The following is a 25489-nucleotide window of genomic DNA, read 5'->3' as shown; positions in this document are numbered from 1 at the left end:
TTTTTTAATAACTCAATTGACTTTATCCACCACTCATACAATTTCTAAGTTATTTCTGAGTGCCTGCATATCATCCATCACACTCTGTCTGAGTGCCAGCCATTTACTCCCCATTGGGCATGCTTAGGTACCATGTAAGTTAGGATTGTCAAATTCATACATGAAAACATTATCAACCGCATGCTTATTCATTTTCAGATAATCCAATTTATGTGATTCAATCCAAACAACATCATGCCAATTTTTACATCTGATAGTGTCACCAATCAACACAATAGTAAACTAATAGATCAAGATGCTAGAATTCCTTTTTTTTTTTTTTGGGAGGGATTGTCCTTTTGCAAGGATAGGGGATTCACTATGGTGGAGATTGAGAGCTACTCTAAGGAGGTGGTTGACTTAATCCTTAGGAAATCGTCTCCCTCATGGACCATGTGCTACTGGTTGGCACACATCTAGTCTGGCGTGATAGCTTGACGTGACCTTCTCGCATTATCCTAGGGAAGCTAATGGAGTAGCGGATGACTTAGCGCGCAGGGGTAGTAATGGGCAAGCCAACGCTTTCCCCTCCCTAGGAGACCTTCCACAGATGACACTACGCCGAAATCGCGGATTTGCAACGGACCAAATCTATCGCAAAACCAAATAAACGACAAATTTCATCCGTCGCTTTATCTGTCGTTATTTACTGGGTCATTTTTTTCCCGAAAAATAAAATCCGTCATTGAATCTGCAACATATAATGTCTATCGCAGATTACCGATGGATAAGATCCATCGCAAAAAAATTAAAAAACCGTCGCTGAAATTCTGTAAAAACCACCCGATTAGAATATTAGCGACGGATAAGGTCCATTGCTAATATGAGAAGAGCGACGGACAAATCTGTCGTTGATGTGCTACTTGTTGAGAAATTAGCTACAGATTTGGTCCGTTGCTAAATTATCTGTAAAAAAAATTTAAAAAATATCGTCAGATTTTATTTTATTTTATTATTATTTTTTTGAATCTTACACCTAATAGTCATTCAAAAAATAATTCACATGATTGTTTAATAAGAATCCCATTCACAAAATTGGTAACAACTCAATTCAATAAGGAGGAAATGGCTAAGTGAGGCCATTTGAATGGACTACTATAGGTACACCTTTCTTTTCAGATAATTCAAATCAAACCATAATTAAGAAAAATTATAATAGACAACATGTAACCTATAGGACAAACAAACCATCTTCAGCCAAAACAGATTCGCAACAATCGAAGATCTCTTCCATGTAATCATGGCCAAGTCCTATCATTTCACTACAATAAAATAAAATAAAATAAAATCACCAGTTGGGAAATGCAATTTAATTCTGTTAAAAGCTGATGGAGTTTCAGCAGTTGTCGGGAAATCACCGTGATATAATCCTGCATTGGTTGATGAGTAGCCAATCATCATATCAATGAATCCAATGGCCTTGGCTGCACGGCTTCTCAATGGACCTGAGAGTTTTCATCAATGTGAAAAATGTCACGACAGGCAGATACTCTAGCAAGTACCATGTCTCAGAAAATAAAAGTATGAAGATAACAGTCATACCAGCAGATATTGTATTAACTCAAATCTTATGGCACCTTCCTGCTTCAAATGCAAGCACATCCACCACCTTGTCATATTTTCCAAATATCTTCCCAATGTCCTGAGGGTTTCAATCGAATGGGAGATTGCCAATAAAGAGAGAGAAGTTTGTAGTCGGACGGGAATGCCCGTCTCCCATAAGGGAGGGGCAACAAAATCCCTAGAAGCAGAATCTCAAGACATTGCTACTTGGTGAACATAAACATATTATCAAACCACATGAATCTCAATGCATCCTATATCTTATTTGGTTATTTGGCTTTTTGTTTGGCCTTTTTTCTTTTCTTTTTTTCGTTTTCTTTTTTTTAGTTTATCTTGGCCTACATCAATTGTGTGTGGGTGTTTTTCCACAACAAAGTATGTATATTAATTAATCTAGCATTGGAATGAGATTTGCTAAGCCAGATGCAACTAAAAGAGCTCATTACACTTCGCATGTGTCAATGTGGCACATGTGTGTTTCATCCAATTCATTTATTTATCCATTTATTTATGTGAGCTTGACAATGTAAATGCCCTTGTTTAATTTGGATCTAACTTGAAACTAGAGTGGAAACATGCATCCAATGGGTACCCAAACCTGATCTGAAAAGCAAGACCTTGACCTAGCAAGAGCCAGACCTGATCATGGGTTATGGGATATGTAGAACCCAACCCGAATCAGACACATTGAAAACCATACTCAAACAAACACTGTACTTCCATCATGGAACAAGCCATACATAGAGTAATAGCATGAGTAGCATATTACCATTTGAAACCTTAAATCCCAACTACAATGAAGATGTTGTCTTATTCTTTCCACCATGAATCTGGATTTTCCTGCTTGTGGCAAGCAGAAGATCCGGATTCACCCTGCATCTATCGGTTATATGATCTTATTATATATAGAGGCATTATAAAATGCTCTTAACCCAATGTTTGTAAAATATGTTCCGACTTTCAGTTCCTGCTGCAAGTGTGGCCCATGGTTCATTATCCAAGCCGTTGGTTTGATAGGTCTCTCATGGATGGCCAATGCACTAAAAATGACCTAGATTAAATATCTTAGCCACAAAATGTTTAAACTTTTCTTGGTTGAGTACCAACCAATACTAGGTTTTAATTCTTAACCATCTGTTTATTGGGCACCTATTTAAGGGCTAGGACTTGTCCAATCTTGGAGATTTTTTATGCATGGGCCATCGATAATGAGACCCATCAAATCAACTGTCTGGATGAGCAAACCGTGGATCCCACTTGTACAAACTGAAAGCCCTGAAAGCCACCGTACAAACATTGAGGCTCGAACATTGTATAATGCCTCTTATATGGGTCCTCCATCGATTTTCTATCCAACCGTTGGGATTTCAACAACGGTGCCGGTGTGATATTTAGTGGTCCATAGCCAGACACGATCACACAGAAAATCTTCGGTCTTACGGTTGCCTTCTACTATAAACCATACTTTCACCAGTCTGTTCTCTCTCTCAATGGTCTCTTTGGCCACCTCTGCCTTTGCTCCCAGCAACTCAGGCCATGCAAGCTTTCCTGCATTTAAACAAACAAAAAAAGCAGTTTAGTGCCTTCCATGCAAGGAAGCTCTCTTGAGCTTGGTTTGTGATGTAGAGCGGGTCGCGGATAATTTCATAGCAAAGATGGACCAGAAAAGACCCGATCGGAGATGGAGGTGATCTAGACAGACAGAACTTAAAACGGACGTCTCTCGCAAACCAAAATGAGTTATTGGACATACCATATATGATTTTGGGGTAGGATGAGCTACTTTAGCCAACCAACCCCACTATCCCAGGTTACTCGTGCTAAAATTGTGAGATTCCATCAGTCAAAATCTTTATTTATTTTCCTTTTTACTTCTTTTAGTAAGTTTTCATTTGATTGCAACTCTTCGTAGGTTGGGCTTTAGGAGTTGTGTCCAACACGAAAAGTGCTTAGAAAAGTTAGGGGAATCATCATGGTTCAGCCAAATAAGATACTTACTATTTTTGGCCAAAAACCATGCGCACTAGTATAAAGCATGCCCATCTATAAATAGTAAGTTTACTATTTATAGTAAGTCATGATTTCAGGGAGTTTTAGTTGTAGTTGAATTCTGAAACTTCTCCCTAGGCTTCATACCTTTATTTAAAGACTTATAAACTCCCTTTTCATCATCAATAAACTTATTTTGAATTTTTTAGAATTAATTTCTATTTTTCCTCGTGGATTTGAGGCATCTCTTAGAGAAGTCCAGATAAGCTTCATGGATTTGGACTAGTTATCCTAGAGTAAGACGGTGCTCGACCTCTATACATCCTTCCCTGTGTCAGTTTGGTAAGCCGTGGGTCAGTCTCATGATCAAGGTGCTTGGCACATGGCTGACAGTGCAAATTAATACTGATGAAAGGATGATCCATCCATAGTTGGCCATCATTGGATGTCCATCCCATGGATCAGGCATAGTGAATGATTGTGAGGTTGAGTGTTAGGATCTTTTAATCAAACGAATTGTCTGGGCATGGTCCCTCAACAGTTGGGTTCGTCAGATGAATGATCTGGATTACTGACCCAAAGACCCTCTTGTACTAATTGAACTTGAGCATATTCTCTACATCCACAAGTTAAATTATATAATTACAGGAAATTAGTTACCATGAGAAGTATTCAAAGAACTCTTTAAAATAGCAAGGATAGTAGCAAAAAGAAGAAGAAGAACTTGTGTTCAAATATCCATGGAACTTTTAAAAAAATACTCATATGAGTTAGTGGAAAGACGAGGAATTTTTGCCATGTAAAACCCGAGTTCAAATTTCCACGAGCGCTTTCCTTACTAGGCTCACTTCCAAGTGTCCATCATCTGCCTAATCATTTTAACACTTAATTTGGATCCATCTTAGCCATCGTGTGATAATTAGGGAGTGAACTATGGTCTAGTTAGAGGTTTGACCCAATGATGTCTAAGATGCTGGACAAAGTGTTGGTTGAGTATGTTTGACACTTGTTATAACCATGGCATTGGTGATACATTGTAAACAAGCCGCCAGTTGGATTGTCTTGGATTTGGGTAGTAGTTACATATGTTGTCAATGTGGTAATTTTTTTTTATTTTTTATTTTTGGTGTAACTGGTAAAATGGTTGCTATATGTGACTAGGTGTGTAAATATCTTGAAGAGGTAGAGAAGCGTCACAAAGGACATCATGTCCTTACGATTCTTTGAATCCTAGATATTATAGTTCAGAAACATAAGAACATTCGTATATCAATCCATCCATAGCCTTGAACTGTCATATCTACCCTTCTGCACTTTTCTCTTAAGAACATTTTTGTAAGATATGTTGACAATCTTGAGATCTATTCAACACTTATAGTTCAACATATACTAAAAATATTCTGCCAACTCCCTTCTTTCACATATGTTGATATATCTAAAAAGATAGCAAATCTATATTAAGATGTTGACCATTCAAGTCAAAACTTGAACATGCGAATCAAAGGTTGATATGCTTAACAAGGTTACTTCGACCCATTGAAGCCTGTGGTATTGGAGGGCAATGACCAATTCCCTCAAAAGGAAGCCTTCAATTTGTATAATGTATGAACTGAGAGAGGTGAATGGGATTGCGGATGCTTTGGCTAGCTTAGGAAGTGAGGTGCAGGGCAATAGGACCTTCTTTAGTATGGCTAGCCTCCTGACTACCATTAGGGGTAGAGCTGGCATCAGGTCAAGTTGGACCAAGTTAGGGCTGACCTAACTCAATTCGATTTTGAAATAGGCCTGACTCGAACTCAATCCGACTCAGTACTGAGTCCAGCATGTCTGACTCAATTTGAGTCCGGGTCTGGCCTGGACTGATTCGGACCGAGTCCGACCCAGTCAAAAGTAGCGAGTTGAGTCGAGTTGGCACCAAGTCAGATTGAGAGATGAGGGAGGGAGGGACTGGAGATGAGAGAGAGAGAGAGAGAGAGAGAGAGAGAGAGAGAGAGAGAGAGAGAGAGAGAGAGAGGAGGAGGAGGAGGAGGATCGGGTGGTGGTGGGTGGTCGTCGGACTTGGAAAAGGATGAGGGAGGGAGGGAGAGAGAGAGTTTGGGATCGGGTCGAGGTTGGGTGTGGCAGGTAGGGTTATAGTTAGAAATTAGGATTTTTTTTTTTTAATACCCAAATCCTAGTCGAGTCGAGTTTTGAATCGAGTCGAGTTTGACCAGATCGAGTTTGCGGTCAAGACGGTCGAGTTACTGGGTAACTTGGACTCGACTCAGTTTGAGTTCAGATCCTACTCGGTTCGGACCAACTCACCGCCATTCGGTTCAGGTTGAGTCAAGTCTGAAAGAGTCAGACGAGTCAAGTCACCCGAATCAAGTCATCCTGTGCCCAGCTCTAATTAGGGGAACCGTTTTCCTTGTTGGAGTAGGCTGGGGAACATCAAGAAGGGTTCTAAGGCATAAGAGGTATCTTAAATGGAGTATAAAATAGGTCGTGGTGTATTTTTTGGGGGTTTGGGTTGGCCCTGTTGTGCACCATTCTTTTCTTCAATGGATATTTTCTTTTTCTTAAAAACAAAAATAAATAATGAGCATCACTAAAAGATGGGTGATGTCACATATTGCACATGTGACACAATGGCACATGCGTGGAGCTTTAAGATAGATGGTGGCACATGTTGTAAATGTAAAATATTGGCATGTGTGAGGCATTGAAGATAAATGGTTGCACGTGCCCATAACTTAGAAATTAGACTTAGAAAATAGGAGAGTGGCATATGTGACTACCATGTAAATCACTTCATAAAATGGTGGTCATTTCCTTTTATTTTTCTCAATGTTTTAGAAATGAGAATAAAAAAATGAATTTTTTTCTGAAAATGAGAATTGCGTGTTCAAAATTAACAATAGTAAAAACATAATAGAAATGCCATTTCCTCAGTTTATATTTTAATGAATCCAAACAGGCCTTTAAATGAAAATATTGAAAAAAAAAAAAAAAAAGAATAAAAAAAGAAAAAAGAAAAAAAGAAAGAGGTAAAACACCCCCTCCAATCAACCAATGGTGGCCAAAAGTGTATGTTGCATTTTCAATCTATATAAGTGGGTTCATGGTCCAGTGATCCAAACCATTGGCATGGACCCATGAACAAAAACTATCCAGATTGCAACATTCTTAGCTATACAACATCCGGGCCTGTTCTTGGTTGAATGTCCCCCATTGCGTATTTTCTTTGAAAACCGCCTGTTTGTTGGCAACTTATTGAAGGTTTACGGTTATTCCATCTCAGATGTTTTTAGTAAATGGGCCATTCAGAGAGAGGGCCGTAATATCTATGGTTTGGATCACTGAATCATGTGCCCCACTTGTACAAACTGAGCTATATGCTCTTACAATCTATTAAGAGATATAAGATATGATGCTTACGCTACTCCCGAATATTTTCTACTTACGGTGCTAATTTATTTGTGGGACCCAAGTCAGATACTGATTTGGGTGGATCATTGGATAAGAGGGTTCCACTAAGGGTCGAAATGGTCCCCATATTACCGTAATCTGAGATCACGGCCATTCAAATAAGGCCTGCAAAATTGGTAGTAAGACCCTTTTTTTCCCTCACTCTTCACCGCATCCATTTATATGCCCTTCATCACTTCTGGATATTTTCGGATCACAAGCAATGTGCGTTGGGCTACACACATATCTAATGGTCTTTCTTGATCATAGATGGACCCGGTTATGCTCACCTAGATCCGTTGGAATGGTTAACATGATCTGATCAGTGTGATTTTTGGGCTGTGGCGCCCCATCCAAACTTGATCCTACGTGATGAAAGGTTAGGATCTTACGCTCATTTGCCAAGTGCATGAAAAGAACGTCACTAATCAGTTCACCGTAAGAAAGGACAAACACCAGTGTGGCCCATTAAACAGGGGCTACCTGAAAATGTCTATAGTATGCTCGAGACTTCAACTTTTACTGATGTTGCCCATGGATCAGTGAATCAAACCATTGATGTGTTAGGGCCATTGTTCATACCTCATGCATCAAAAATTTCCCATGTCGCAGGATCCTAGCCATTTACTATTTGGCCTTTCCCCAATTGAAAATGGATGGCTATTGTAGTTTCTTTCTTAGCCATCCAATTCTCGGCATGCAACCCAGAAGAGGCCTACAGTAGCACTGCTAGATCACTGAACGATGGGCCCCAATTGTAAAAACTGATAGGTTTTTCGATCACTCATTTTCACCGCATCTGTGTATATACACACAATACATGGTGCTACCCACCTAAATTGGACACGTGGACGGTCCAAACATCATTATGGAATATTCACTTGCTCAAGCCACTCTTAATGAGAGGATGGGATGCATTTCGAATCGCAGACAGGCAATTGTAACCATCCATTTTGTAGGCCACCGACTTAAGCTTAAGTTGACCAATCAAGGTGAATCTTTCAGCTTGGGCCATCTAAGGTGGGGCTAACCAGATAGAATACACATACACCATGCAAATATGTATATAAAGAGACCTTACAAAATTCTTAGTCGAGAGTTCTGCGTGCCAACCTGACATATGAGCAAGACATCTAAACTGTGCATAAGGTGGGCCCCACCATGCAGATGATCTGGAACAAATATCAGACTCATCCACTCATCAGTTGGACCAACTCCAAAATAAAAACAATGGATAGATTAAAGAATTGTGGCCCATTTTCAAAGCAGTCGTGTGGCCGCTTGATATAAGTAAACTAGCGTGATTTTTCGGGGCCACTCATCTTCGAGCTGTACGCAGATTTCCTGTAACACCCATGCAACAGAAAGCTATGTGATGCCCACCAGGATGCGTGGTTGACATCCACTAGGTCTATCATTTGCCCTAGCGCATGTTAGGACCTGAGCCCAAAAATTAAGTCCGATCCAAAAGACAAGTGGACTACAACACAAAAAAGTGGGATGGGGATACCTACCATTCACACCTTCTTCGGGTCCACCTAAGTTTCGGATCAGGCTCATTTTTGGGTTTTATCTTAACCCTGTTTATTCACACCATACGAGTGGGTTGGATGGCATAAAAACATTACGTGGGCCACAAGAATACCTAGAACAGACTAAGAAGGAAAAGAAGCCCTAGTTTTCCTTGTGGTATGACCCAATTGAGTTTTGGATCGACCTAATATTTGGGCTCACGTTGTAAAATGGGCTGTAGAAAGCGATGGATGGAGTGGATTTCTACCACATCAAATTGGGCCCATAGAGCTTTTTGTTGCACCAGCTACCTGTGGGGAACTTGAGTCCCTTCAAGGTAGGCCCACCACATACACGGCTCAGATTTCCTGGTGGCGTCTGGTACTAGCAAACCTCTTCAAGTAGAGAAGCTATAAATAAATAAATAAATAAATTAGAGAAGCTTTTACCAGGGCAACCGACACCTCCCATCTTTCTCTAGAACTTGTAAGAGGTATTGAGGTCTGACCCCAATTTATAGAGCCAAATGGGTGCGAGAAATTTAATACTCTGCCGTACTATGATGGTTGATAAACTCGCCTTAACAAATTGTACACGTGGAATACAGTTAATGTATAAGCTATCATATTTGTTGGTCCCACTTTAGATGGCTGGACGACTGGAATTTAAACTGATTTGAGTTTCCTACTAGCTGATCGTTTAATATTTGGTATCAACGGTCTGAATTTAACAACCAAATGTCCATTGATAAAAGTTTAGAATCGGTCAAAAATATTTTAAAAGACCACCTTCTACAGTAGATTCCTCAATTTGGATGGTTTGATTGAATGGAGATGTGCCATATGTACAATCTGAGGATGCCTGCATACCAAGCATCTCCCTCCACCAGATTACCAAATGACTACACCAGAACTTTTTAACTTCCAGTGATTGCCCTCGAGAGGACGGATGTTTCCATCCATCGAACGAAAACGAAAATGGAAATTCTAAATTGTTGGGGGCCATTAATGGAAAGCTAGTAGTTGGCCTTAACGTTTTGAGCTATAAATATACCATGGCTGGAAGCAAAGCGTGGCTATAAAGCCTTTAAGAACCTTGCTAAAACAGGTGGAAGATGATCCAACGGTTAAAGAGCAACAGACAAAAGAAACTCGTCGATTTGTGACAGGGAATTAATTGAATGAGGCTGGATGCCACCCGGGAGCGGATTATGGGTTAACCGGGTAGCACCTAAGTGGGTGTTATTGTTCTTGTGTGGAGCTTACCTTGATTATTTTTTTTTTAAATCCACGCCGTCCATCTGGTTTTACAGTTTATTTTAGAATGTGATCACAAAACTTAAGAATATCTAAATTTTAGGTAGACCACACCATAGGAAAGAGTAATGAATGACGATTAAATTTCTTTTTTGGGGAGCAAAAGTGTTGGATCAAGGTTATCTTTATATTTTGCATTCAATCGGGTCTTTTTTTACCTTATCAATAGTTTCGATGGAAAAGAAACAGTACGGTGAGCATTACCATGTGCCCTTAAATGTGGGAGCTCAATCACCACTGTTTCCTACGGTGTGGTCCACCTGAGATATTTATCTAATTAAATGTTGGGAACACGTCCTAAAATGCGCTGGAAAAGCAGATGGACGGCATGGATACCCAAAAAGTCATTAAGGTAGGCCTGAAGGTGAAGGTAAGGTTAACACTCATTAAAGTGTTACCCGGGTAACACCTGATCGGCTCCCATCCAGGGCTGTCAAGGGCCGGGCCAGGGTAGGTCTTGGCCCAGTTTCTGAACTGTTTTGAGTGCGCCATTGGGCCAATCCTATTCAAAATTCTGATTTTTCAAGCCCGAACTTGTCCATTAACACCCCCACTCCCATCTAGAGCTATGCATTGAGTCGAGTCGGATCGAGTTAGGGCTGACCTGACCCAACTCTGTTTTGAAATAGGCATGACATGAACTCAACCCGACTCGATACTAAATCAAGCATGCTTGACCTGATCTGAGTCCGGGTCTGGCCTGCATTAACCTGGATTGAGTTCGACCTAGTCAAAAGGATGAAGTCAGGTCAAGTTGACCTTCTTTTTCTTCATATTGACTGTATTTTATTGCTTGTATCTTGATTCAGTAGTGTAGTTGAGTTGAGTTGTTCAAAATAAATATTATCATAAGTAATTTGTAATAGAAAAAAATATGAACAAAATAAATAAACATTGATAAAACTCAAAAGTATGTTCAGAGAGAGTTACACATACAATCCATTCATTCATTCAATATCCTCTTGTTCACAACCCCAAGTATAGGGTCGCAATGTAGTAATAATCTCGGTAAGACCAAGGTCGAATCCACAGGGACCGAACCTTGTACGTATTCTGAAAGTAATCAGAATTAGAACTAGAAGAAGATGTAATCTAAATCAGAGAAATTTAAGAGAATAATCGTGAAATATTAAACTAAAACTTGTAAAATTCAAAGGTGAGAAATTAGGGTGCCAAGGATCTACTTATAGCAATCAAGGAGATCAATGCTTGATTCAAGAACACAACTGGAATCAGAGACCCATCTTCATCCAGTTGGAAGATAAACCAATTCTAAACTTCATTTAATCTAGCTTTCAAGAGATGAGAGGTATGAGAATTATAATTGATTCCATCACAAAATCATGCCCATGAGACAAAACAAATAATAAAATTTAACCAATCCACAACTAATCTAAAAAGGTTATGAACATTAGGAAGGAGTCCATCATCCAACCATGTTCATGAGACGATGGTGAACAACAAGGCTTCCCAACTTCACAATCATAATACTGAAAAGGACATGCTTAGAGCTATCGCAAATCCATTGTAATTTAAGTCACAATAAACTATTAAAAATTAAAAACTTTCCTTATAATTAAACTAGAATCAAAATCAGTTCAACTTAAACATGAATCAAAGGCAAAAAGAAAAGTCTCACATCACACTACAAGCTTCACCTCTTAGCCCTATCTAAGAGGTTTAACCTATCATAGACATAATGAAGCTTACATCTCTTAAGGAAAACTTAAAGAAGAGTAATAAAGGAAAGGAAGAAAACTGAAGAAGAATGAGACAAACTCCTTGAAGCCGACCGTCCTCTCTCTCTCTCTCTCTCTCTCTCTCTCTCTCTCTCTCTCTTCCCACGTTAGATGATGATTTCCTCTCTCTTTTCTTCTCCTTTTATAGAGAACAGGGGTGGTGGAATGGCTGGAGTCAGTGGGAGCATTTTTACGCAACTCCTTACGCATGCACAACTAAAAAACGCAACCCGACTGCGTTTGGACGGAATTTTTAGCCGGAAAATGTCCCACGGACTGATTTTGGCTCCATGGTTAGGGATAAGATCTCCTTCCCAAGCTTTTGGACGATTCGAATCAAAGATCCGATCATGATCTGGGCTGTACAACTCCCCGCACCGTCCAGTTTTCCCGGACGTGCATAAGTTGCGAAAAAAACCTGCGCTGACGTGTTCGGTGGGCCCCATAGTGATGTTTTCGGAGGAACCCTCCCGGTTGATTGGATTCCTGGCGAAATTTCAGTTGAAAAGGAGTATTTTTGGTCGAGTTTTAGTGTGGCCTACTGTATCAAATCACCCCGCCATTCATCCTGCGTTTCACAGTGATCTGCATGTGTACGCGTACATGAGACCAAAGGAAAGCATGGGTACGGTCATGGCCACCCCTTGAGCGAATGGACGGTTCAAACCGTCCAACAGAACAATCATGGTGGCCCACTGAGCATGCCCGGCGATCATGCGTCTGTCTGCTGTCTTCTTGCGCGAGAAGACTTGGGTCAACCCGACTTTAACCGGGCTGACCGACAGGTGTGGCTCGCGTGCGGACGTGCTATGTACACGCACGTCCTTAAGTGGGGCCCACTGTGATGTTTACGTGAAATCTGCTCCATCCATCCGTTTTGCTACCTCATTTAAGGGGTTGAGACCAAAATTGAAGTATATCTAAATATCAGGTGGGCCCTAGCTAGATCAGTGTTATATGGGCTGATCTGTCCGTTGGGCCACTTTCACAAGGATCCAATGGCTGAAATTTGACGTGTACGGTTAATTTAGGGTCATCAGGCCAGATATAAAGTTTTGAGCCAAACGGATGGTGAGAACCCTGTGATCTTGCATTCAGGATGACTTTCAGGCCTCTTTATAATTAATCACTTGATTTTCTCGAATCTTTGGGGTGTAAATTCTTCGATCTCGGTCCCCTAAGATTCGTCCTTTGCCTTGGTGATTCTTAAGCATCATATCCATGCTTTTAGCACCCTTTTTCAGTCTAAGCTCTTAAATTCACCTTGCAACACAAACATGATTACAACAGGACATCAAACATTATCATGTTCATAAAAGCAAGTAATAACTGAGGTCTAATATGTAATATTTGACCCTCAACACCTCTGTATGATGAACGCATTTGTGGCATATAACCCGAGTTACCTTGTCCATAATAGTAACCACATCTCCCACATTTGTTACCAGAATTATCCTTTGGATTGTGAGAGAACTGTAGGTTAAATTTGAGCTGGAGGTGTCAAAAAGATGGTTATTTATCTCTTTTGAATTGGATGATGGAGATGCCTTTCCATTGTCCTCATTTCATATATTTAACAAGTTTTTACAACCTCTTTTTATAATCTATTTTGTACAAAATTCCCAGTTGCCTATAAAATACAGTGAGACTTTTAAGAAACTTTGATTATTTATCACCTATCTTATGTTCCGTACTCGTGCCTGCTTCAGCATCATATTGTCCCAAAGGGAGTTGATGTTGTCTCATCCAAGAAGCCAATTCCAGACTTTAATTTACAACTTATTTGTAATTTCATTATTCTTATTCCCCTAATAGTATGTCTTCTTCTTCTTTACTAAGTGTGGGGGCTCTTCCTTTGCTTAACCCTTATTTAGTTGTAATAAGCGCACTTCTATATCTTCTATGGCTGGCTGTATTGGCTGTAGGGGAAGGGTGACAACATTTGTATTTGAATCGAAAATGTCTCGAAATAAATCTTAAACTTTTGGAGGAGCTTTGCTACATTGGCCAGCATCTCCTCCCCAACAAGACATATAATTTTAACCGATTTGTTTTGTTTATAGGTTGTTTTCCACACAACTTGTAATGTAACTTTATCTTTTGGTCCTTGAGTAAACTTGGGCTTCATAATCCAAAATATTTATTGAAGGATCATCTTTTAATGACATATTTATAACTATGAATTTTGAATGAAATAATATTTGGTTAGGCTGAAGGAACATAAATAATTAAGGAATGGATATAAAAAAATGCAACAAGCCAACCATATGAAATTTAAGCAACATTAAATTATTTAAAAGCATAAATGAAAAGGAGATAAATATAAAAAAATATTAAAATACATAAGTTTATAAGCATATAAAATATCCATCTACCCATCAAATGTTACAATTCAAGTCTACAAATAATGATTGTCAAAGTGTCGTAAGCAAATGCAATAGGAGATAAAAGATATTGTCTCATCCTGCTTCATGTAAATGTTATAGATATTGTCTCATCCTACTTCATGCAATTGTTATATATATTATCTCATCTTGCTTCTCACTCTCCTCTTCCTTAAACTCTTCATCCATAGAGTGACTTTTTTCCAAATCGGACGCAACAAATCATGTGTACAAATGAGTGCTTCAATTAATTCCGATGTAAGTGAGATTAAATACTTGTTCACGACACTACTCCCTATGCTAAAAGTAGATTTTGACTCCACAATTGAAATTAGAATTGACAATGTCTTATGCCAATAATGAGAGCACATGATACTATGATTCAGGAGCCTTTAACTTCTCCTAGTCGAAAATGTCACGCCCCAAATTCGAAAATCGGACTCACAGGAATCCCGATTACCGAATCCGGTGCCGACAGCCTCCGTAGTACCCCATTCTCAGCTCCTAGCGTTCATACGCCAGATTTCGATCCTAGGATCCTACAAGGAGGATTTTTTTTTTTTACATTTAACTCGTAATAAGGACAACCACAAGATTAGCCAATTCACAAAAGTAACATTATCATCACATATCCACTAATATAATCATTTGAGTACAATGCTGAAAGGGAAATACATAAATCTAAAATCAAGCACCAGAAGACCACCGCATGCTCCAAGCTCAACACTGCTGTAACCTAACATCACCTGCAGGCATCTATCGTGCATAAGCTTATTGAAAGCTTAGAGGGTGGTGTGAGTGTGTATACAAGGTAAGTGCCAAGTATTCAATATCAGAGTAATCAGATTGAGCGGAAGTACTAACAAGTCCATGGATCATACAATATCAGGGTAAAGTGAGCTAAATATTAGATGCCGAGGATACAATGCCATAAATCACACAATATCGAAAGTACTGGTAATCTATAAATTGTATAATGTCGAAATAAGCAGAAATACTGACAAGAGCATGAATTATCATAGTAAACGGAATATTGACAAGATCATAAATCATACGATAACAGAGTAAGCGAAAATACAGACAAGTTCATGAATCAATCAATGTCAGAATATACAATGTAGAACAACTATGCAAATGATGAATCATAGATAGCCAAATATCAGATGCAATACAACATACATTCCTGATGAGTAACACAATAGTGTCAGCCGTACCTAGGCCATATAAATGCAGGGACACAATAACCCAAAATATCATATGCCGTAGATATTATGCAATACGTGGTGCGAATGGAATGACCATGCTGGAGTGTGAAGTCGGGATGATAGTATGTAGTATCGCAGGCTATACGGTCCATCACAAGGGACTTTTATCCAAACCAGTCACATACCTAAATTTGGATAACTAGACTCAATGTGGTAAACTCCTGATCTCAGGTTGGTCGCGCGTCCCAACCGAAATCCTGGCCATTGCGAAGGCACACGTAACAAATAGTTGCGCATCACCAACCCGAGTTGATAGTGAATGAATAAATGCATGAATGAGTATGCAACTCCTGCTCACTAAATCCATATATCAGTACAATTCATCTCTGGGATCATCACCGGGGTCTATTACACTCTACGCCAGCTTGCCGCCCCTATCTTAGCGCACAACTAGGTAAGTAGAAGAGACCTCACTATCCGCTTACCAATATCGGGCCTGACTCGTCAATAGCGGACCCATTCCTCAAGCTGGTCAAACTCAACCTAGACATTGCCCCCTCATTCAGGCGGGTAAGGTCACACCCCTTCCCACACTACAAGAAAGTAGGCCTTTAGCCTTAATTTTTTAGCCTCAGTTCAAAAAAGGGGGCTAAATATGGTTTTTAGCCTCGGTTGTAAAGGAATTGAGGTTAAAAATTCACTTTTTGCCTCGATTGATGAGAAACTGAAGCCAAAACTCTTCCCTATTGCCTCGGTCAGTGAGAAACTGAGGCTAAAAGTCTGCCCTTTTACCTCGATTGGTGAGCAACTGAGGCCAAAAGTCTACCCTTTTGCCTCAGTTAGTGAACAACTGAGCTTAAAAGTCTGCCATTTTGCCTTGGCTGTTGAGAACTGAGGCTAAAAGTCTACCCTTTTGCCTCGATTGGCGAGCAACCGAGGCCAAAAGTCTATCCTTTTGTCTCGATTGGTGAGCAACTAAGCTAAAAGTTTGCTCTTTTGCCTCGGTGGTTGAGAACTGGGGCCAAAAGTCTACCCTTTTGCCTCGGTTGATGAGAAATTGAGACCAAGAGTCTACCCCTTTGCCTCGGGTGGTGAGAAATCGAGGCCAAAAGTCTGCCCTTTTGCCTCGGTTGGTGAGCAACTGAGGCTAAAAGTCTGCCTTTTTGCCTCGGTTGTTGAGAAACTGAGGCTAAAAGTCTGCCCTTTTGCCTCGATTGGTGAGAAACTGAGGCCAAAAGTCTGCCCTTTTGCCTCGATATTGAAAACTGAGGCCAAAAGCTTGCCTTTTTGCCTCGGTTATTGAAAACTGAGGCCAAAAGTCTACCCTTTTGTCTCGGTTGGTGATCAACTGAGGCTAAAAGTCTACCCTTTTGCCTCAGTTATTGAAAACTAAGGCCAAAAGTCTATAATTTTGCCTCGGTTGGCGAAAATTTGAGGCCAAAAGTTTGCCCTTTTGCCTCAGTTGGTGAGCAACCGAGGCTAAAAGTCTGCCCTTTTGCCTTGGTTGGTGAACAACTGAGGCCAAATGTCTATCCTTTTACCTCGGTTGGTGAGTAACTGAGGCCAAAAGTCTATCATTTTGCCTCGGTTGGTTAGTAACCAAGGCTAAAAGTCTATCCATCATTTTTGAAAACTCATTTATGGAAGTGGGCTGAAAAACTATTTCTTGAAGACGTCTATCATTGAAGCCTTCTTGAGGCTACCGAACTCATCACGGTTGGCCACGGTAAGATTTCAAAGGTAAATGGTCCTATTATCACTGATTTATGCATTATAGCCCATTAAAGTGTTGAATCAACCTACTATTTCAGGTCCATTCTAAAATAACCTATCATAGGAGATGGATGGAGCAGATGTCATGTCATGGTGGGCCCTACAGAGGTCTCTGGTTCAATGCCCTTTTTGCCTCAGTTATGGAAAACTAAGGCCAATATCGCCCCAGACACGTGCCGTTATACTAAGAAAGGAGCAAGGGTACTTTCGACCTTGCATTTTCGTTATTTCCCGTAAAGCCCAGCTACAAAAGCAAGCCACCATCTCTCACTAAGAGGCTTTTCAGGAAAAAGGTCTCTGTGAGTCCAAGCAAGTCTCCCAAAACCCTCATTTCTCTCGATTTTTGCTCGAAAATCGCCATTTCTTTCTTCAGTTCCAACCATTTCATCGATTGATGGCGAAAGGAGCTTTGGAATTCTCGTTTCTCGGACATGCAGGTCGGTCGGTATTGCTCTTATTTCCGCATTTTCTCGTTAAATCTCGTTGAAGATCGGATGTTCTAGCTCTCAATTTCATTTTTCTTGATTTGTTTGGAATTTCTTTGCTGTTTTTCTATTTTTTCTCGATCGAGAACCCTAGATCGTCTGGTTTAGAGAGGAATGCAGAGACTTTTTTTTTCTTTTATGGAATTCTGTCGGATTCCCATAAAGAAGACCTTTGCGATTTCCTTGTTTGCAGATTTTGATTCTTTTAGCATGTTTTCGAGTTTTTTTCTAGTCGAAACCCTAGAAACGGAGATTTCACATGGAAATTTCATCGATTTTTTAAAATGTTGGGAAAATTTTGCTTACTCTTGCTCTTGATTTCTCATTTTCTTTTTTCTTTTAATGATTTTTTTTTTTTTTTTGCTATTTTGAGTTTCTGTTGATTCGTGACTTTAGAAGTGGAAATTTAGAGAGTGGAACTTAAAATTTTACGAATTTCTTTGGAAATACTTCTCATTGCTCTTATTTTTCATTTTCTTCATTTTGATGATCTTTTCTCTATCCTTTGTATACATTTTTTCCTATATGAGACCCTAAATTTTTGGACTTGGAGAGAAGAATTTGGTTTCTGATGGCAGTTAGGTTTTAAAGACCCGTATATTAGCCCCTTTTTCTTCTTTTCTGAAAGTTTTCACCATTTTCGATTGCTGCTTTAGATATCTTGGATGAATTGGATGATACTTTGTTCGATTTGCAGTAAATCCTGTCTAGTCTTGTGATTTTCGTACCTTTTTTGATGTCTAAACTGAATTTGTGATGGATTGAAAGGCAATTTGTTCGATCTGTGGAAAAACGGTAATTTCGTTTCGTTCTTTTATTTTTATTTATTATTTTATTTTTTACGTTTTTTGTTGTATTTTTTTTCTTGATTTACGGAGCCTTGAAATGAATTTCTTGGAAGGAATGTGTTGAATTGTGGGTGAAGGACCTGAGGTTGGGATTTTATTTATTTATTTATTTTTTGTCTAGTTGGATGCCGATTTTCGGTTCCAAAGAATTGTGTTGTTTTTCTTCTTCTTCTTCTTCTTCTTCTTTTTCTTTTTGATCCGAACTCTAGAAGGCCTCTTGGAATATCCGGAATTTTTGGTAGTTCCCTAGGTAGAATTCGATTTTGTATTGATTTTGAAAGAATTTTGTTTTGGCATGACTTTCATATTTATAGAGTGATTTAGAAAATCTTTTGTTGATTTTCTTGTGTTTTGCTTTTTTTTTCCTTTTATTTCTACTCCTGAATTGGATGTTTTTGGATGAATTGGAAGGCATCTTGGAGTTGCTGATTTCATTTTGTTTGATTTGTTCGAATTCCGAAGGATTTGTTTGTTCTTTCCACACGACGTTATGATTTTTAGAATGAATATGAATGATTATCTTTTGTTCTTTTTTACTATCGAAATTCACAATTCTATATGTTTTAGTTGTATTTATTCAAAATTTTCTGATTGGGAGAGATTGCTGCTTTCATTGTGATTTTCTTAAATCCTAAGAATGAACAAAAGATATCTGTTGGTTTCTGATATTTATTAGTTCTCTTGATATTTTGCCCTTCTTGGAAATGAAAAATGCTTGCGCACCTCGCCTAGATACCTACTAGGTTAATTATCTAATGTGGGGGAAATTAACCTACTAGGTTAATTTCTCTAATGTGGGGGAAATGACTTGACATGCATGAAATCCACGCCATCCATCAGGCACACCACCCATTATTTCACCTTGATTCCAAATATCAGGCTCATTCAACACTCAGTCGGACCACCCCATAAATTTATACCTAATGGGTGGGTGGATCTTAGGGAAGTTTCACCAACATGGCTCTCGGATTGGTGCACCCCTTGTGGTGCGAGTGTGCGAGAGTGTGTGGGGTGTGAGTGTATGTGGGAGGGGTGAGTGTGTGTAAATAAAAAAGAAAAAATAAAAAAGAGGTTCTTTCGAATTGGATGGTTTTGGGTTACTGCTAAGGTGGAAGAAGTACAACTTGTTATGGTCTGAAAGTATTTATGATGTTGCTCTGATTTATATGTACTTTCAGGAGCACAATCAATTGTCTGGAGGTTTTATATATATATATATATATATATATATATATATATATATATATATATATATATATATATATATATATATATATTATGGAATTGAGCTTTTGCATGCAATAGTTGGAGCATAGTTGGGACAACCATTAATTGAGAAGCTGCTCTATTTGCTTCTTGGAATGAGATCTGGTGTGTCCACTTGTACATGTGTGCATATGTGTGCCTGTTTGGTCTTTTGGGATGTATATCCATTTCAGAACTAATAGTTTCTGTTACTGTAATACATATGAAAATTCTTAGCTATTTTTCTGGCACAAAATCAGGTATTTCTTGGATTGAAGGTAAACTTTTGGTTTTCTGTCTCCTTGTCAACTAATATTCTTTTCATTGTTTTTTTTTTTTTCCTTTTCTTTTGAACTAGTGAAAGTAAATTTTGTTCATGATGAAATGCTCTCTGGGTTATCAGTAAGGTGCATCACAATCCCAAATATGTCATATTGCCCCCTAAACTGGAGTTTCCTCATGCACACAGGAGATCTTTCCTATAGAGCACGGAGATGGAAAGTGTTCAGTATCATGGGGCTCCTCCTTTGGAAGCCCCACCTGATAGCATTCCCTGAAGTCATCATTGATATATGCATTTCAATGGTTTTGAAGTAACTGTGCCTCTGTAGCCCTCCTAATAAAAACATATTTTGTATTTAAAATCTTTTTTTTGTTTAATTTTCAAAGCATGGAACCATTCAGTTTTTAGTCGAAATGTTCCCAATATGCATCTGGGAATGGATATCTGTGCAAACATGAAGTTGTAGTTATGGTCTTAGGTGTTGACCATTGACTTCGAATTTGTTTTATTTGCAGTCTTGAAAAAGTTGTGTGTCTGGAGTAGGTTTCTTTTTCTTCGTGTTCGACTTTTAGGAACACTTTAACTCATCTCCTCCAATTTGGGAGGACGTTCTGTTTCTGGTGTTGCTCTCCAGTTCACATGTATATTTCTTTACGGAAAGGATGGAAGCGTCCTAATCCTGAAGAATTCTTGCTGTTTTGGTTGTTGTTGTCTTTTGTCATACTTCTAATATCTATAACTTAATAATCTTTGATTGTATAGTAGGACATCTTGTCGGTGGAGTGTTTTTATAATTGTGCTTGTTATTGATAGAGTTGAAAATGGTTCCTTCTATTGTCTGATTCTGTTGTTTTCATGATAATCGTTTGTCTAGATATATGATCATTTATGTAGATATAAATTGATCGTTTGTGTTTGAAGTTCTTGACAAATGGTACCTGGTGATAGCCTTTGTCGATGGATGGCTGAAAATGTTCCTGTCCCTTGAGTTTGATCTTGACAGATTTGCATTCATTAGAAGGATTCAAGTTACGTAACTTGAATTTATTTCTAAGGAGTCTCTTGGCTGCAGACGTTCCATTAAGTTGAAATAAGCAGATCTACTATCTTAAGCTTTTCTTTTTAACGATCATGATGTGACCCTCTGGTTTGCTTATCTTTATTATTCATTTGAATGTAGATATGGTGTCATTCTAAAAAAACAGACAGGCATTCCTACTATATGTATGTTTCCTGTCTCCATTTTCTAAAATTAGTCTCAAAAGGAATCGTACCAGACATATGATTCCTACAACCTGTTATGGGATTCCTATTGTATGTATGATTCCTATATGATGGAATGTTGCTTGTGTGAAATTTTTAAAAGAATCATAGTATATGTATGATTCATATGTTCTCTTTGCTATGTAAACAGAGAATTACAGTCCATGGCTGTTGTGGAGACCTTAATTTTGATATATATATATATATATATATATATATATAGGTCTGAAAAGGGGAATTACATGGAATGTCTTACTTATTTTAAAAGAATCTAATTATATGTATGATTCTACATTTTGTAAAACTAGTCGTAAGATCGTTCTCTTTGCTATGTAAACAGAGGATTACAGAGATTGCTGGCATTGTTCTCTCATTTGACCCGAAGCCTATCTAGGTAAATTTATTTTTGGATGCCACCTATCTTCTCTTTCTTTTTTTTTTTCATTGTTTTACAACATCTTGTGGTTCTCTTTGTATTTTGATTCCAATACTTTCTTATGGGTATTCCTTCCACTTCATTCAATCCAAGACATGTTCTAAATACCAATGTCTGGAAAACGCATATTCATTTTTTGTTTTGCTCATTGTGATTTGTGCAGGGAGTTGCTAACCGTGGTGCTTTCATTCGAGTCAGTCGAGACACGGAGAAAGCTGGCAAAGGTGAGGGTTCTTTTAAGCTTTAATTATCATCTCCTTTGCTGTTTTCCAAATTCCGCCATTTGGGTATGTTTTCCAAATTCTGCCATTTTGGATGGCTGATCAGTTTTTCTTGAACTGTTTTTTCTATTTCTTAATTGGACCATCTTAACCATCCCATATCAGCTATTGGATGGCTGATCAGTTTCTCTTGAACACTAAAAGTATGTGAGATATCTAAGCCTTTATATAACTCAATACGATACACATTATCACCAACTTTTTTCAACACCCAACAAAGGCCAACTTTCTTTGGGTTTAACTTATTACAAGTGCCGGTTGAAAATCGTTTCTCACGCAAGTACACCATAACCAAATCGCTTTTAGCAAACACAGTGGAACACCTATGTATGTTGGCATCCTCTTTATATTTTTTATATCATTTTAGCACTCAACTTGTTAATAGACATTGCTAATTTCTTCTTCTATTGCAATCGATTGGATATCAGATGAATGCTTCTAACCATGCATATTTGAGCATTTTACTACCATTACAATAGCTCACATTGTAGAACTCGACATTTCAAATAGAAATAAGTCAGTGCTTTATGACTTGTCATTACTCATCAAAGTTACCAGTTATACATTTTGTATCATAAATAAGTGCATCACATTACATCTTCATCTTATTTTCTGTAGTATAGACTGAAAGATTTGTGTAAAGTTTTTCTAGCCAAGTAGCTAACTTATTTTATTTGAACCTGCAATATCTTCTCAGGGAGCCAAGTGTATGAACTGATGTGCTCCAAGGAGGTGAAAAGAACGTGCTCGAATCGACAAAAGCTGTGAATGGTAACCAACTTTTAGTGAGCTATTTAAGTGATTGCAAGTATGTTCTGCAGATAAGGGACTTGGAAACAGGTCTATTTCAACATCCCATACCGCTAGACATAGGTACTGTTTACAGGATTTCTGGATCCCATCCTATGTCTAACAATAGACATCTTTTACAGAATATCTTCATTTCTGGAACCTCACCGCTAGACATAGGTACTGCTAGACAGGTCTATTGAAACAGGTCTATTGCAACATCCATATTTTTTATTAGCTTCACTAGCTTCCTTACTCCCGGCATTATTTATAGGTGCAACTTAGCAACTGAGCTTCCAGAAATGAAGATATTCTATGAGATTGTTATATCTGGATTTGATCGCATAGAGTTCCAGGTTAATCAGGTAAGCTTATTACTAAAAAAATATATTTTGTGCTGCAAACCTAAAGGCTTTCTTACCATTATGGTATCTGTCTTTCAGATATACTCTTCTCCCAATGAGCCATATATGTTTTTTAAGGTATTTTACTAAGTGAACAAAAGATCCTCCATAATCATTTAAATCCCATGGTTGTGTGGTTTTGATGTTGATTTGTTTATTTAGGACACTTGCAATAGTTCACAGACTGTGGTGCCTACTATTGCTTCTGCAGTAGTTGGAGATCGGAGGATATCTTTAGGTCCTAGAGCAGGTTGTGCCGGCCTTGCTAGACAACTAGAACTAGGATATCGCCAAGCATGTCTTGCAGCCAGCAGGCCAGAGCTACCTATTGAGGTTGCAGGGCCTGCTATGCACAATTCGAATGGAGAATGTTGGTAGAGGCAATGATGACATTGGCCTGGAAGCAACAGAAAATGGACGAGCAGTGTTATCTCAGGGTCCGCCAAGCACGACGGCACCGGTGATGACGGGCACGACCATGACTTTGTATTATTTGTGAAACCTAATGTTGTGTAACAATTTGATTGAGTTAAACTTTAAATAGACCGTTGTTAACTATTTTGTTGGTATTGTGGCTTTCATGATTGATTGTTTCATGAGTGGATTGAATAAATATTTAAAAAAAAACATTTTTAGCCTCAATTTGTAACTGAGGCTTGAATTTAGCCTCGGTTGTTGATAACCAAGGCTGAAATGCCCATGGCTAAAGACTTTAGTCTCAGTTGTTGAGAATCGAGGTTAAAAATAGATTTAGCTTCGGTTGGAGGCAATTGAGGCTAAAATTTGGATTTAGTCTCAGTTGAAAATAATGGAGGCTAAAATTTTGATTTAGCCTCATTTTGAGAAAATTGAAGCTAAAAAGGTTTTTAGCCTCATTTGAAGAACCGAGGCTATAAAAGTCATTTTAGCCTCGGTTGCTAAAACTGAGGCTAAAACCTTTAGCCACAGGGGTTTCAACCTCGGTTTGGATAACTAAGGAAAAACTGAGGCTAAAGCCTTTAGCCACAGGGGTTTCAACCTCGGTTTGGATAACTAAGGTAAAATTGAGGCTAAAGGCTTTAGCCTCAGTTTTTAACCTTTTTAGCCTCAATTTTGAACCGAGGCTAAAACCCCTTTTCTTGTAGTGCCAACCGACCATGACATAGTGGGAAACGCGGCCTACCGGTATACGGCCCTCATGCGCTCATATATCCACTCGGTCTTGACGTTGGGGCGTCTCCTGGTCACGGAGGTTTATGAATTTTCACCCAGGGACATCTATAGCGCCCGTATGTTAGAACCAAACATTTTCGGTGTCCCATTTGGCCATCCACGATATGCCTATGGAGGCTACGGCCCTAATGTTGCTAGGGCGTACAGTAATCATAATGTGAGATGCATGAGTCATATAATCCAGTCATGCATCAATCCTACGCATACTACATGCTCAAGTGAGATAACCTCCACCTATAAGGGAGTCTCATAACAATATGCTCAATGACATATGCAATGATCAATCACATCTCATAACCAACATGCAGATGATGCGTATGGGCATGTATTATGATGTTATGCTGTCACATACTCATAATCGGTATCAATAACCGGCATCGACCATCAATCACAACAATGTGGACATTTAACCAACATTGTCCCCCAAGGAATGACCCTCATAAAGCCAAACATATAATGGGCCCATGGCCTTACATAAAGGCCTAATATACAACACAATGAGCATTACTCAAGGGTCACATATACGCAATAAGTGGGCCCTGCTCATGGGCCTCAAATACATGACATATGGGCCCTGTACATAAGTCTCAAATACATCAAATAGGCCATGCATCATGGGCCTAATACACATCACAATGGGCCTTATTAGATAGACCTCCTATTCATATTAGGCCTTAAACACGGGCTGCATATACTTTACGCAGGCTGAATACACATCTCATTGGGCCTCAACTACGGGTCGCATATAATCATATAGGTCTCGACATTCGAAATCGGCCTTAATAATCGGATTCGACACTCGGAACCAGCCTCGATACTCGGCCTTGGCAATCAGAATCGGCCTATACAATAGGTATTGATGAGAATGGGTCTAACTAGGCTTAAGGAAAGGTCACCATGTGGGCGTTTAACCATCATTACCCAAAAATGTGGACATTCAACCAACACTACTCCCAAGCAGTGGTCCGCATAGAGTCAAACATAAGGTGGGCCCAAATATCCAATAAGTGGCCTTAATTAGTAATCATAGGTGAGCCTTACACATGAAGCACATGGGCCTACACATCACGGCGGGTCGATACATTGGGCCGTACCAATGGGCCTCATATACAACAAGTGGGTCGCATCAATGAGCCGCACAAATGCACAATAGGTAGGCCCTATACATGCAGCAGATGGGCCCACCAGATGGTTAGTGAGGACATAGAATGCATACATCTAGTGGGTCACACATCCCACGGACGGTGTGAATAAAACATACATCGAGGCTAATCCT

At 39.0% G+C, this 25489-nt stretch overlaps 1 protein-coding gene across 1 annotated transcript in view; it reads left to right on the top strand.

Moving 5' to 3' along the window:
- Positions 1 to 23597, top strand: part of LOC131249030 (uncharacterized) — a 32191-nt gene extending 8594 nt beyond the window's left edge. Inside the window, exons 4-8 of the mRNA XM_058249599.1 lie at positions 22588 to 22648; positions 22741 to 22777; positions 22872 to 22962; positions 23041 to 23079; positions 23164 to 23597. Of these exons, the coding sequence (XP_058105582.1) occupies positions 22588 to 22648; positions 22741 to 22777; positions 22872 to 22962; positions 23041 to 23079; positions 23164 to 23379 (444 nt within the window). The 3' untranslated portion in view covers positions 23380 to 23597. The remainder of the gene's footprint in view (positions 1 to 22587; positions 22649 to 22740; positions 22778 to 22871; positions 22963 to 23040; positions 23080 to 23163) is intronic.
- The last annotated feature ends 1892 nt before the right edge of the window (positions 23598 to 25489 follow it).

Source organism: Magnolia sinica, chromosome 6 (genome assembly GCF_029962835.1).
Source record: "Magnolia sinica isolate HGM2019 chromosome 6, MsV1, whole genome shotgun sequence".
Lineage (NCBI taxonomy): Eukaryota > Viridiplantae > Streptophyta > Magnoliopsida > Magnoliales > Magnoliaceae > Magnolia > Magnolia sinica.
The sequence above is the reverse complement of the archived record's forward strand: the minus strand, read 5'-3'. Positions and strand labels throughout refer to the sequence as shown.